Source organism: Crassostrea angulata, chromosome 9 (assembly GCF_025612915.1).
Source record: "Crassostrea angulata isolate pt1a10 chromosome 9, ASM2561291v2, whole genome shotgun sequence".
Taxonomy (NCBI): Eukaryota; Metazoa; Mollusca; class Bivalvia; order Ostreida; family Ostreidae; genus Magallana; species Magallana angulata.
The window spans coordinates 22,728,474-22,742,190 of NC_069119.1; the positions used below are offsets into that span (position 1 = coordinate 22,728,474).

A 13,717-nucleotide genomic window follows, 5' to 3' on the forward strand; every position below is an offset into this window, starting at 1 on the left:
AAAATGGTAAACCTATTTTATACTGTGGATCTAAATTCATGTATCAAAGTGTATCAGCTGCAAGTTACTTAATAAATGAAGTACCTTCTTGAAAAACTATAAGAATTTACTGTTTATTCAAAGTTTTGTTTTCATTTTTGCTGGTTTTCAATTTTTATGAATTAGAGTTAGGATCTTTTACATGCAATTACCATTCTACCTTCAATTGCATGTTGCACACACTACTTTTCCCGTTAAATATACATTTTAGTTATTGAAGTGACACGAATTTAAAACAATTTTTAAACTCTAAATAAAATTGAAATGAATCTTAAGATGCAAATCAAGTGAATTAAAATGTACCTTATCAACGAATTTCTTGTATTCATTTTCAATAACATATGTGAATTTTCAATAAGTTGTTTATTTCAAGGTGACCCACATGTTTGTAACCTGGAACGCTAGAATGGATGTCCAAAGTCGCTACTGGGTATGCTACATGGTCAAATGAGAAATTGATAACAATTACGTGATTTAGAATAGGGTTAAAGGAATTCTTAGCGATGTGTTGTTCTTTAATTCTAGTGTCCTTTCCAATGCAGTTTTACAAAATGTACAACCGCCCTGTTTCATATAGGCAAGTGTTCGAAACGGATTTGTCATATGGTTCAAAGCCAGATTACAGACAAGGAAAAATCTTGTCTCCAAGAGACATCGCAAATGTTAGAGGAAGATTTAATGCAGGCTAAGGAAGCAATCTCAAGGTTTGACGATTCAAAGTTATCTATAATAAAAATGTCTACAGCAGGCTGGAGAATGGCACTGAGAACATATCTCCTCTTCATGAACGATTGGTACAAGTCTCAGATTTCCTCTCAAGGTGGACGCTATCCGTATACAAAGAGACGAGGGAATATTACAATTTTAAGGCGCACTTCTATAGATTTCAGATTCACAAACTTGCGAACAACTTCATGAAAGCTCGACATGAAATGAAAGACGCGCATATACATGTTTTAACTTACGCATACACTGAATACATGCTGTTTCTAGAGAAATCTATTCGAACACTCGCTGACTCAAATATCAAAGACAACTCCTCACAACATTGCCTTTTTCAATCCTTGAACGACAGGATAGACAGCAGAATTGAAATAATTGAGTCATGGAGAACTACACGACTCTAAAAACTGTGCAATCGAGGGGAGAAACTCCACAAGTACAAGTTCATGGCAACCCAACTTGCTCATAACTGAAATGTCATACTTTCATTGGTTTAAACATGACACGTGACTGTCGGATATTTACCGGGTTAACAATTAATGCTTTCTTTGGTGATTCATTTGGGATATGAAGGTGGCGACATTGCAGAAAAAATGCGGGTTATGTAATGGTCGCTACCTTATGTAATGATCGCTTCCTTCATAACCCGCATGAATCATCAAAGAAAGCATTTTATTGTTTACATTTACATATCTCTTCTATTAACTAATTAATAAATTGATTATAAAAAGTAAGTAAAATTCACTAAATTACTGTTAATGTACATAAGTACATTAGTTAAAGAAACAGTCAAATCGTCTCCTGTGAGACTTTGAGTCTGACATCATCATGCATGATTATTTCGTGCAGTCCGTGATTTTTCTAAGGTAGCTGTAGGTTTCGACCATGCAATCGATGAACTGGGCGTGTCGATTTCAATCCTGTCACTTTCCTGTCAATTTCTACCACTACAAAGATTTCGACCAATCGAGAAACGGGGCAGGTAGATTTTAGCCTTGCTGTTTCTATAGAGCTATGAATTAACTACAAGTTTCCGCAAGAAATAGAGGGAATCATACTCGATAGATGTAAATATATTTTTATGTCCTTCTGGTGAGAATTAATATTCGACATTGTGGCCGACGCTTTCTTACCGGACATACATGTAGCAATATATCAGGCAGTCAAGTGTCATGTTTACACCAATGAAAGTGTGCCATTTCAGTCCAAGGAATAACAAGTAATAGTATATAGTGCATGTACATACATCCTCAGACTTATTGGTCACTGATCAAATTGAATGATGTAAATTAAAGCTATAATTTAAAAGAAATTATGCTATTTATAATCGATATCATACAATTCCATACACAACATGTAAAAAAAAAATCAGTAGCATGATCATAACTCCCTTTATTCAAGCTACATACACTAAAACAAAAAATCTTTTGCGTGTGTGTTTTACATGTGTGTTCAGACTTTGAGCCAACAAAACAGCATCTTTCTAAACTACTAATGGTTCTTCACTCCAACTTGCTTCCTAATAAATATTAACAATTGTAGCTACCGCATTCTTTTTAAGACTCCCTCTACATATTGCATCCATATGAAATATTTCCCTTGTACTTTTTAAACAGACATCAAAGATTCTTGGAGGTTGCTTCAAGGACGGCCACATTGTGCACCAAATTTTCACATCTATTTTCCTTACCCCGATTCAATGAAAGGACCAGGTCCTTTATTCAAGCAACCTTGAATGCCCTTTAGCCAAGATTGTTTTGGGGGAAAAAATTAAAGCACATGAATACCAACTACACAGAATAAACAACTGAACAATGCATCAGAAACTCTTCTTACAACTCACATATGTATATATTTTATACATGTATATGTACAGAGGTTTTGAAAAACAACTATCAACCTTCTTGCAGAACTTATCTAACACATACACAGAAGCAAGCACATAAACTATTTGACATGAAGTGAGTCAAGCAACATATGTGGTGTATTTATACCCAATTATTTAAATATCAAATATATTAACTTTGTTTTCTACTAATGAACTACCTACATAATGTTTTCATAGTTCGTAGAAATTTTTCTTTTTCCGAATTCTTTCTGTACCATTGCATTATAAAAAGCTGTGCTACACTAATCAACATGAAACATGTTCAGATAAGCCAGAATTCAGAACATTACTGATCATGAAAAATTTCTGATTTTCACCACCACAACATATATGAAAGCATTACAAAAGTTTATCAAACTACAGTTTCCCATGGCACAACAAATTCTACACATATCATAATCATTTTGTTTTATCTTTTCTGCAACGTGATCCAAACTTCTTCAGTTGGGTGAGTCACGAGGCCAAAGGTTGGGGTCACAACTTGACCTTCCACCATTTTGACCTTGAACTTTCTAAGAATAGAAACTAGTGTTATTGTGGCTTCAACATAGGCAAAGTTGTCGGCAGGGCACTTTCTCTTGCCCGCAAATCCAAAGGGCTGGAAAGAGTAGGATGGTCTTGATTTGGAATTTTCTGGACTGAATCGATCAGGGTCAAACCTGTTAAAAAAATTAGCATGAATATAAATCAAAACTATATCATGTTTGTAAGCATTATTAAGCAAGAGTTGACAGCAGTCAAATTAAACTCAAACATGAGGCCAATGGACATTGTTCAACTGAGCAACAATGGCTATAACTTTGATTAAAATGGCTTCATGTGTTCACTTAGGTTAGGACAATTTTAAATTAACCCTAGTAAACTACATATATTAAATATTTTCTTGTTCATTTCTTAAAAACCTTTGTAACTTTTGCGTAAAGTATGCTAGAGAGGGAGAAACACTGATGATAGAGGATTTACTACATACTTGTTCGGGAGGGGGAAGTATTTCTCGTTCTGTAGACTAACACCAAGAGCATGGATGACAGGTGTCTGGAAAATAAACAACGACAAAAGATCAGACTAAAACATTATGATAAACAAACAAATGGACAAACTATACAGTAAAACACAGTTACAGCAAACATGCTTATAACAAATTCACATAGCAATGTCTTATTCCTCTCATCTTAAAATAGTATTATGAATTCATAGTACATGTATTATTACAGTGATAATGAATCCCTCTTATTATCTGCTGTTAATATCGTGTTTTACTGTACATTAAAAAATTTAATCATGAATATTACTTTAATAAGCAACGTCTACTAGGATTAAAAGAAGAAAAAGCAAATTCATATTTGCAAAGGGGAATAACTCAATTTTCATATTATAAAACAAATCAAAGATGCAGCATTTAAGCTATAAAATACCAATACATTTATTTTTTATGGCCTTGGGTTGTCTTACATTTTTGGGAATTTTATGTCCTCCAAGTTCGGAGTCGAAATCCTGATACCTGGCTGCCCATGGAGCTATTACAGCACACCTGAGACTTTCGTCTATCACCTGTCGTAAATACCTGTGCACAACAAACATGATTTTTCATCAGAATTTGATAAGAAGTGTAGCATTATATTCTAATTAAGAGGGCCGGATGGTTGCGCCCATTTTTAGAGGAAGAGCACTGTAAGACGATATTAGGTGGACATTAAAAATTTGACAACAATATAATACAATAACAATAAAAAATATCATTTTTCGTATAACTTTTTCAAAGAATGCTACAATAAGGCATTACAGAATTTACTCACACTAAATCTTTCAGTGAGCTTGGTTCCACGTCATTTCCACCTAGTACTTTTTTAATTTCTTTGAATACTTTATCCTGTACATCTTCATGTGTGGCCAGGAAATACACAGCCCATGTTAACACTATAGGCAAAAAAAATTATTTAAATCATTACAGTAAAACACTGTTATAACGAACACACTTATAACAAACCACCAAAATTAAATGTAAATATATCTAAATATGGGGCATATTAGATAAACAAAAAACTATTACAGAGAAAAACACTTCCAAAGACTATTTCAACAAATAGATACAAGTACATGTATATTGGTTATACATGTATGTATTCACATTGTTGACTATATTCTGTGCTGGAATTATGGCGAGCAAAGTAATGTACACAGATAAAACATAAAAACAATTCAACTCACAATTTCCTGTGGTGTGGAAGCCTGCAACAATATATGTACATGCATCGCTTAGAATAACCTGCTCGTCCTCCGTACTGTCGAGTAGAGCGTCGATAAACAACCTCTCCTCTGTGCTCTTCTTCGATAGCTTTCTATGATTTGTTACCATCTTTTTCACAAGTGCATGGAACCTTTTATATGCTGAAAAACAAAGTAAAGATTGATAAATGAACAAGTTCAAAAACTCTGTGAACTGATTGGATATTCTGAAAAACCTCTCGCACAGGAATAAGTTGGTTTACAATTATTGACCGCATTATTTAAATAATGATTTTTACCATTTTCAAACGCCTTGATCCTGGGGCTTCCTTCTTCGGGAAAATCAGCAGGTCTCCTTTCCAATTCACTCCAAGCCTACAGAAGAACAGGAAAGTGTCAAAATTAATATCAGTACCTTATGAATTACATGTAGCGGTACATGTATTTCTAAGAATTCAGTTGGATAATCATTTTAATTACACTTGTCTCATTCAATTTAATTTTGCCCCAGAGAAAGCAGAAACTGTTTATAAATATTCCAGTTTTGTTGGGGGAGGGGGGGGGGGTTATTTCAGGGGGTGGGGTGGGGTCTTCGTGGATGATCAAGATAATAATCATACATCAAACCTACACAACATAAGCAGCTGAGTTAAGGTTACATATGGAAAATTCATGTAAATGAGCTACTTAAAATGCATTCAGTAAATAAGATGTTTAATCCATGCTGACATATTTTACTGACTTTCTGCGATGCACTTATCCATCTATGTGCAAAAGGACATTATGGCGTCATATGATGTCATTATCTTTTACAACTCGGAGAAGTAAACGACACCAGATAACCAGCTGTGGCATTTTATTTAAAGTAATGTGGATTAATACCACACATTGATGATATAAGTAAACAAATTTCAGCAATGCAATGGGTAAGGTTTTGTTCATAAATTTTATTGCAAAAAATGCAGGGAAATACAAATGCAGGTCAAGATATATTTGTCCAATTTCTGATTAAATAGATCTTTGTCTAGGATTTTTGCAGTAATTTTAGTACATTTTATTCAAATTTCTCTTTCGTGTTACCTTATATCAAATTTGTTTGTGAATTTTAATTGCATGCCTTTGCCCCAAGTCAATTTCATAGAACTTTTACAATCACTGAATACCCAGTCCTTATAACAAAAGTTCATTCATGCAAACGTCAACAATATGTGTAAACAATTTCCATACTTAACATGTGATTTGACTAAAGTTAAATACATTTTATTTTAAAGTAACTAATTTCTTCATCACGTTTTAAGTGCAAATTTTTTAACGTTGCCTAGAGAAACAGTATTAGTATGGATTCCGAAGGATTTAGTATGGATTCTGCAGGATTTAGTATGGATTCTGAAGGATTTAGTATGGATTCTGAAGGATTTAGTATGGATTCTGAAGGATTTCATAAAGATCTGTGGAATACTTACAATGTCATAGTTGTGCCTGATTTCTAAGATTTCCTCATCCGACCATGCATGGCTTCCAAACAAGCTGACTAGAGCCATCTTAAGAGCCAATGCACTCATGTACTGCGCCAATGCCACATGGTCATCTTTAGGTAAACTGGTCCACTTCTTCACCAAATTATCTGACACCTGAACCAGAGAAATCTTCGTCTATCAATTGCTTATAATCACTTACTTTTACTTTTTTTTTGAAGATATCTATCATTCACTTAAAATCACTTATAATATCTATCATAAGTTTCATACATTGAAAATGCCAATAGCAGCAAGTTAAACTCGACAGTTTAGAACGACCCCTTCTTGTATTCATATACCATGGTTTCATCAAGACATGTATAAATGGGCATCAATTTTTACAGATTTTGGCGAAAATTGCACTTCCAAGGATACATAAATTTATGGCCAGAGATCCTATCAAAACAATATATGTAATTAAAGATTGCATTTCAATGAACATCTAATTTCATGGACCAATTCAACAAAGGAATCCAAAGGAATCGTTAATATTCAACAAATACTGATGGAACCACAGAAACAAACATTAATTCTGTGAGGTATATTCCCTCCATTTTTACAGCAATTCTGTGATCAGAAAAATAAAAAGGCTACACACTTACTTCCTGTAACCCAGAGTAATATTGAACTAGATGGCTTGGATTGAAAACTTGGTCATACTGCTTGCGTCTGCTTCTCCCATCTCCTTTGTTTGCAAACTGTATGGATTTCTCTTCGAGAAAAGGCTCAAACAACTTAAATAGGGAGACTGTGAATGAGGAAAAATAAAATAAAAGTTAAAACATCCTGTTACCATGGTAATATTTTGTAAATACAGTTGAAATTAAGTACCGGTACTTCAAATTCTGATATCTTGAATACCATGGATATATCAAAGTGATTTAGAAGTCCCACCCACATATTCTGTATATACTTTACCCTAATTACCTTGAATCTACTTGGTTCCATGAAGTTAAGATATAAAGAGATTTGACTGCATTATGAAGAATCTAACCCAGATCTTATCTTAACCACTGACCTGGCCGATCAAACACTGCAGAATGTTGCTTAAACAGCTCCGGTGAGCAGATGCTAACGACGAATTCCTGGCCCATCCAGAAAGCAGTGATGTCGCCATATTGTTTATGGAGATCGATCAGGTACTCGTGTAGACTTCCCGCACGCGCTATGTCTGCAAGGTTCCCATCCCTACAGAGGAAACATTACATATACTTAAGGAAAAAATATGAAATTTTTTTTTAAAAGTTCAGCCACAAGCAGTTGTGCACATTTTTATTTTGTTTTATGTTTTACTTGAAATTGAAAAATATTAAACCCTAGAAATTATTTAAGATTTATTCTTCATCGTTTGAGTTTCTACATTTACTGGCCAACACTGATTTGCAACTAACTCTTAATTTCTGCAGTAAAGGCATGACATTTACATATTTGTTCATAGGTCTGACGGAAAAGCCATCATATTTTCTCAGGATTTCAGAAGTACATGTATGAAGATCTTTAACGTTAAGCATTAAACGCTGAACATCACTTACTCTTTAGTTGTGGGGTCTGGCCCAGGAATGGTAGTAATGCGTTTTGAACCCTGAAAAAAATTGTAAAGATAAATATCAAACGATAATTTTCATGTTAGCCTTATTATGCCTGATAACTGGAGTATCACTCAGGAATTATCCATCAGGAATTAATATTTTTTTTAAATATAACAGAGCTAGTTTTATGCAATATGTTACCCTCGCGCAAGTCGTAAAAAATGCTCTGTATTTTTATATCCTATATATTTGGGATATTATATCCCAAATGGAAGCTATTATAGCCCTATTCTCTTTTGAGAAGAGGACAGCCATGGATGTAGGCTATACATGGATGTAGGCTATACATGGATGTAGGCTATACATGGATGTAGGCTATACATGGATGAAGGCTATACATGGATGTAGGCTATATGCCTGTCCACTTCTCAAAAGAGCTAGTATTATACAGTTATAGCCCATTTGGGAAATTAGTCCCAACATGTTAAAAATGGATTTGCAATAAAAATTTTCTAAAAGAGTGCAAGTAAATGTCTGCCAAAAAAAATATTCCGAACATCTGTCATATAAAAGTTCATTAAGGACTCCATCGTTCATCGAACTATAAATGACACAGCTCAGGTAACATATCGATGCTCTTTAACTCTTAATTTTAGTTCATCATCCTTTAACACATGCTTACTGTGTCTCCGCGGTAGAGTATCTTACCGGATAGAGATAAATCACTGCAATTAATAGGGCCACAACGAAAGTTACAGCAAATATCACGAAGTCTAGCATCTTCGTAATGAAAGTTTCCTGTAAAAATCTGTAACGTGGATTATCTACTTGATAGATAACTCACGAGGTGCTCCGAAATTTACATAGATTTCGACCCCCATATTATTCGACCCCTTATAGTTCATCGCAGATACAAGTGTCCGTGCTCCTAAATACAGATACAAATATTTCAGTGGCGGATCCAGCGCCGGCGCGCCGGGCGCGCCCCCCCCCCCCCCCGTTTGATTTTTTTTTTTTTTTTTTTGTGGATGATTTTTTTCTGATCATATAAAGTCATGCTTTACTTTAATATTAAATTCAATTTGTAAAATGAAAAATACAAAGATTTATAATTTGTAGGCATATTCATGTAGAAGTGTTATTTCATTCGATATAGTTTAGTAATTAAAAAAAAACAAAACGGCTCAACTTGTGTACGAGTGGACTTCTTGTGTAAGACTCGGTTTATGTAGTCCATAATATTCACAGAATAATTATTCTTCTATTACTTATTCCTGTGTCGAGTGCTACTGTTGAACGAGGAAACTCAGCAATAAAACGTATTAAAGTAGATCCAGTGTTCTGTGATGTCACACTTTTTTGTAAAACTTTGAATTCTTTAAAAATTGTGCAAGATAGTTTTGTTTATTTTATGTTAATTTTATCACATGGATGTATTTAGAATTATTGGTAGGTTCAAGATATTTTCGCACTTAATTTTATCCTAAATTTCCAAATTTTTATATATCTTATCTATGCAAAGGGGAAATAACTCTTTTTCTGACTTTTCTTTCAGTTGTATGTCTTAATTCTATTTTTTTTCTTATTGCAACGATTAATTTTAAAATGTTTTTGTAATTTTAGTTTTCTGATAATGTTGACGTTAAAATTAAACCAGAAAAACAAATTTCTGCCTACAAGATTTTACTTTTAACAAAAAAAAATATGGTTTTCTAATGATAAAATATGCTTTAGTTTATGTTTATCTGGTATCTCAAAAAGTGTGATGACATGTATATTTTTTCAAACAATTGATGACATTTAAGTCTATTAAGTCGAAATCAGTTCGTTTTTTCAACTTTTCTCAGAGAATTTTACGAGTAGGGAGCTACCTTAAATCGTCCCAGAGAAGTACTATGGGACAGAACCGGTTAAACGCCCTTACTCTTCTCCAAATTCACAGAGATATTCCCCTAGACTACAAGAAAATTGTCGACATCTTCATTAACAAAAACCCAAGAAGAATGGTGTCTAACAATCCATTTAAATAAAACAGCTATAATTGTGTACGATATTTTGAAGTATTTCTTGTTTTTATTTATTTTAATTATTTACGACCGACAAACTCATTGGTGCAAATTTTCTCCTGGACAATTATGACAAATAACAATATTATTGAGTAAAATTGCAAAAGCCTACAAAATGAACAAAATTTAGTTAAAAGTCTTATCCCAGATACAATGAAATAAATACTTCTTATTTGTAAGAGCTCAATTGAAACTTTCTGCAGCTTTTGTTACTTCAAAATTAAATGCCTCATGACATTTTGGTAACATTTCTAGTGACTAAAATGACGGGAAAATAAGTAAAAATTGGCCCTCCAGACAACATGATTTTGCCTTTCAAAATATCTAGATTTCAGGAGCTTCCGGGGGCTTCGCCACAGGACCCCCACCAGGGCTTCGCCCTGGACCCACAGGGGGCCTCAAGGCGGCCCCCAGACCCCCTGCCTTTAAATGCGCCCCCCCCCCCGTTTTCAAATTCCTGGATCCGCCACTGTATTTTATTGGCACAAACACAATTACAATAATTGATAAAGGTCCAACAAATTCTAAACAGATGCACTTTTATCATTAGACATCGATTATTATAAAAGACGAGCATCATTAAATCAGAGACATAAATAAATTTCATATTTATAAAAAGATCATTTTTGAAGAATTATTTCTATGAAAACATGTATATATAAATTTCTTTCTAAACTTGTTCATGATTATATTGTGAACAGCTGAATAAAAATTCTTCATTTCCTCCAGTGTTACAAAGTCGTGTACTGATGTATTTGAACAGATGAGTCTCCTAATTCAATTGCAAGATTGTATACTTTACATCTCAAACTACTTTTTAAACAAAAGATCCTTCTTATAATTTTATATACTTACATTTTCAACTGTCTTTTTCTGTGATAACATTTCGAATCAATTTTGAAGCCTATAACCCAACCAATAATTTCATAAAAGATGCTGCGACGCGTAGTAATACATACATGTAGCATGTGCTACATGAAAAAAATAGTGATTTTAAAACGTTGTTTTAAACTGTATGTATATATTGGAAATAATATATATATAAGTAATCATAAATCATTCTTTGCATATTATGAATATTATGAGGTGATAATTTCGGTCGGGCGTGGTCAAATCTATCCTAAAGCCCTTCGGGCTTTATTGGATATGGCCATGCCCCGACCGAAATTATCACCTCCTAATACTAAAAGAATGAAAAACATCACCATATATACAACGACCATTCAAAATTATCAAAAACAACTAGATAAAGTTTGGTGAATTACAAATACTTTTTAATATTCTTCTTTAAATATTGGTCTGTTATTCTTTGTTTTAGATCTGTTAACTTGTAAGAAACTTTTATTAAACTTCGTTTGTCAATAATTAATGAAAATCTTAAATTGTTAATAATTTAAAACATGCAGTCTAGATCTGTTTATTTTGTCCATGTATTTGTGTGTTATTTCTGTTGCTTTATATATGTATTTTCAGAGATAACATGACTCCAAAACTCTATGCTTGAACAATGGACTATTGCCCACAGAAGTAGTCTACCTAGAACTTTCTGCCCTATAGTTCTACTGCACATAAGAATAAAACCTCACTATACAATGTTCTGATAACGTTTTAATAGGGAAAAGGTGCTCTTTTTATTAAAAACCAATTTGATTTCACACTTATTAGAAATGATTCCTTAATAAAAGCAAGTAATTTAGAATGAATAACTCTACTTAAAAGCTTCCCTAAATTTATTAAAGTAACTGATATATACTTTTGTAATTAGAATATAAGGGCCAAACTTGTTTACAGAATTGTGTACATGTAATAGAAGCAAAATATTTTCATTTCATATAGGCCCAGCAGAAATTCAAATAAAGTTGAACAGTTTTTTTCCAGAGGCTTTAACAATATGTTTCCCCCAATATGTAACATTAAATCCATGAACGTACTTTTACGATACATGTACTTTTAAGGTGGTATAACACACCTAGGTAAAGTCACTCAAATTAGCGGGGAATTTTTTGATAATGAAAGATATTATGATAAATAAACTGTACAAATGTCAAATAAGCGAAAAATTTGCAGTTTGGGGATAAAAAATGAATATCTAAAATAATCATTCCAGTAAGAACCAACAAAAAGCCCTTGCGGAATTCGAACTCGGGATGTACGGATCACAAGTCCGACACTTTATCCACTCGGCTATGGAGTATGTTACGTATTTCAATCCATAAAACCCTCTTAATAAAACGAAATGTCGTGTCGATCAGCGGTTAGCCATTTTGTGATGATGTGTTATTCCACCTTAAAAGATTTTTCAGGGCATTCGTTATTACTTGAATTGTTATGGCAGGATTAGTATCATACTTTGTTTTACATGTTTTAAGACATGAAATTGTTCAGAAACAAATTTGTGAAAATCTTTAATACTATTGTACACTGTAATCAGTGTTTTAAGATATTGGTAAAATATTTCACAAGGAATATCAGAAGCGTTAAGGATATTCTGAAAATTATCCATTCCAAAATGTCAGTATCAGAATTGAAGTGGTTTAGTGTTTTGTATTTCCTTCTGTAGAATTACATGTCTTTAAATCCCAATTTAGACGCTTTTAAAACGGTGTTCATTTTAAAATCAGCATCAAAGTGCTACTGTACGCTAACTTTGCAACTTCTATTTAACATTATTATTATAACAAATCTAAATCTTATTCATTGTACATCATGTACATTCCTTTTAAAAGTTTATGGAAACAAAACTAACTTTATAAAATTTAACTTTTTTTAAAGTTATCTTCAATCACCCCCATCGAATATTCTTTTTTTTAATTACTAGTATCTCATAGGAATAGTCCTTTATCTGAACAGGTTTGAAAGCCCTGAAAATGTCCGTAAGAATGCTTTAAGTCATATTTGATTAAATCAGCCCAGTGGTTCTGGGGGATCATTTCAAAAATGTAAAACGTTAACAGACAGATAAACGGACAAACATTCACAGGGTGACGAGATCTGAGTATTATCATAACTGAACTTTTACAGAAATTGGTTAAAGTACACGCGTTACAAAGAGAGCGTATAATTGTTTTTGTTCATGGAGAAATGTGTAATTAACTCCAGTGATGAGCCTGACGTCGCCGGGTCAGAAATCTAAATAAAATGTGAGTCATATCATTAGTATTGACTTGATCGCATTTATTTATCAGGACGAGAATGTTGTAGCGCAGTGTCCCTGCGTATAAAATAGGGGTGCGGGAAACACAGTTCTCGAGTAGTCACCTAGAAGCTGCCTTTCTGCCTCCTCTTTTTATACACTCAGGTAAGATAAATTATTACACTTACGCGAATTGTCAAAAGTAAAGTTAATAGATTCAGGGGTTTGATTTTTTTTTTATTGTCAGAGATTTTGTAATAAGTATTAATATTGGGAAAGAAGATGGGGAATAAGATGGCGCAAATGCCCATTCGGTTTAGTAGTGAAATACAATTTTGAATTTATTTCCCCAATTAAATCTAGTCAAATATATTATAATACAAGTTTGCAAAAGCAAAATTTCTAACTATAGTCAGTTTTGAATATATTTAACAAAAAATAAGAAAAACTAGACACGATCTCGTTGCGAGCAACGAGGAGGTCTTCCGTCCGATTTTTAGAAGAGGAAATGACCTTGCCTTTTATCTTCATCAACGAAACATATCAGGAAATGCAGATGTGATCTAAAAGAGCGATGGATGAAGGATTATACACCC

General features: G+C 33.3%; 1 protein-coding gene across 1 annotated transcript; it reads right to left on the minus strand.

Annotated features, from left to right (window-relative positions):
* Positions 1-2,577: 2,577 nt before the first annotated feature.
* On the minus strand, positions 2,578-8,785 carry LOC128164177 (cytochrome P450 20A1-like). The gene is made up of 11 exons (XM_052827932.1): positions 8,631-8,785; positions 7,926-7,975; positions 7,412-7,581; positions 6,996-7,141; positions 6,340-6,507; positions 5,176-5,251; positions 4,859-5,038; positions 4,447-4,567; positions 4,103-4,214; positions 3,621-3,685; positions 2,578-3,309 (listed from the first exon to the last, which is right to left on the minus strand). The coding sequence occupies exons 1-11, from the start codon at positions 8,700-8,702 to the stop codon at positions 3,060-3,062; spliced, it is 1,410 nt and encodes a 469-aa protein (XP_052683892.1). The 5' UTR covers positions 8,703-8,785; the 3' UTR covers positions 2,578-3,059.
* Between the last annotated feature and the right edge of the window lie 4,932 nt (positions 8,786-13,717).

Excerpts from the sequence above, each read along its gene's own strand:
- LOC128164177 (XM_052827932.1), bottom strand. The coding sequence starts at position 8,702 with ATGCTAGACTTCGTGATATTTGCTGTAACTTTCGTTGTGGCCCTATTA. Across the intron at positions 7,142-7,411 it reads TGCAGTGTTTGATCGGCCAG|TCTCCCTATTTAAGTTGTTT; the intron begins GTCAGTGGTTAA and ends CCTCATTCACAG. Across the intron at positions 5,039-5,175 it reads GATCAAGGCGTTTGAAAATG|CATATAAAAGGTTCCATGCA; the intron begins GTAAAAATCATT and ends TTTGTTTTTCAG.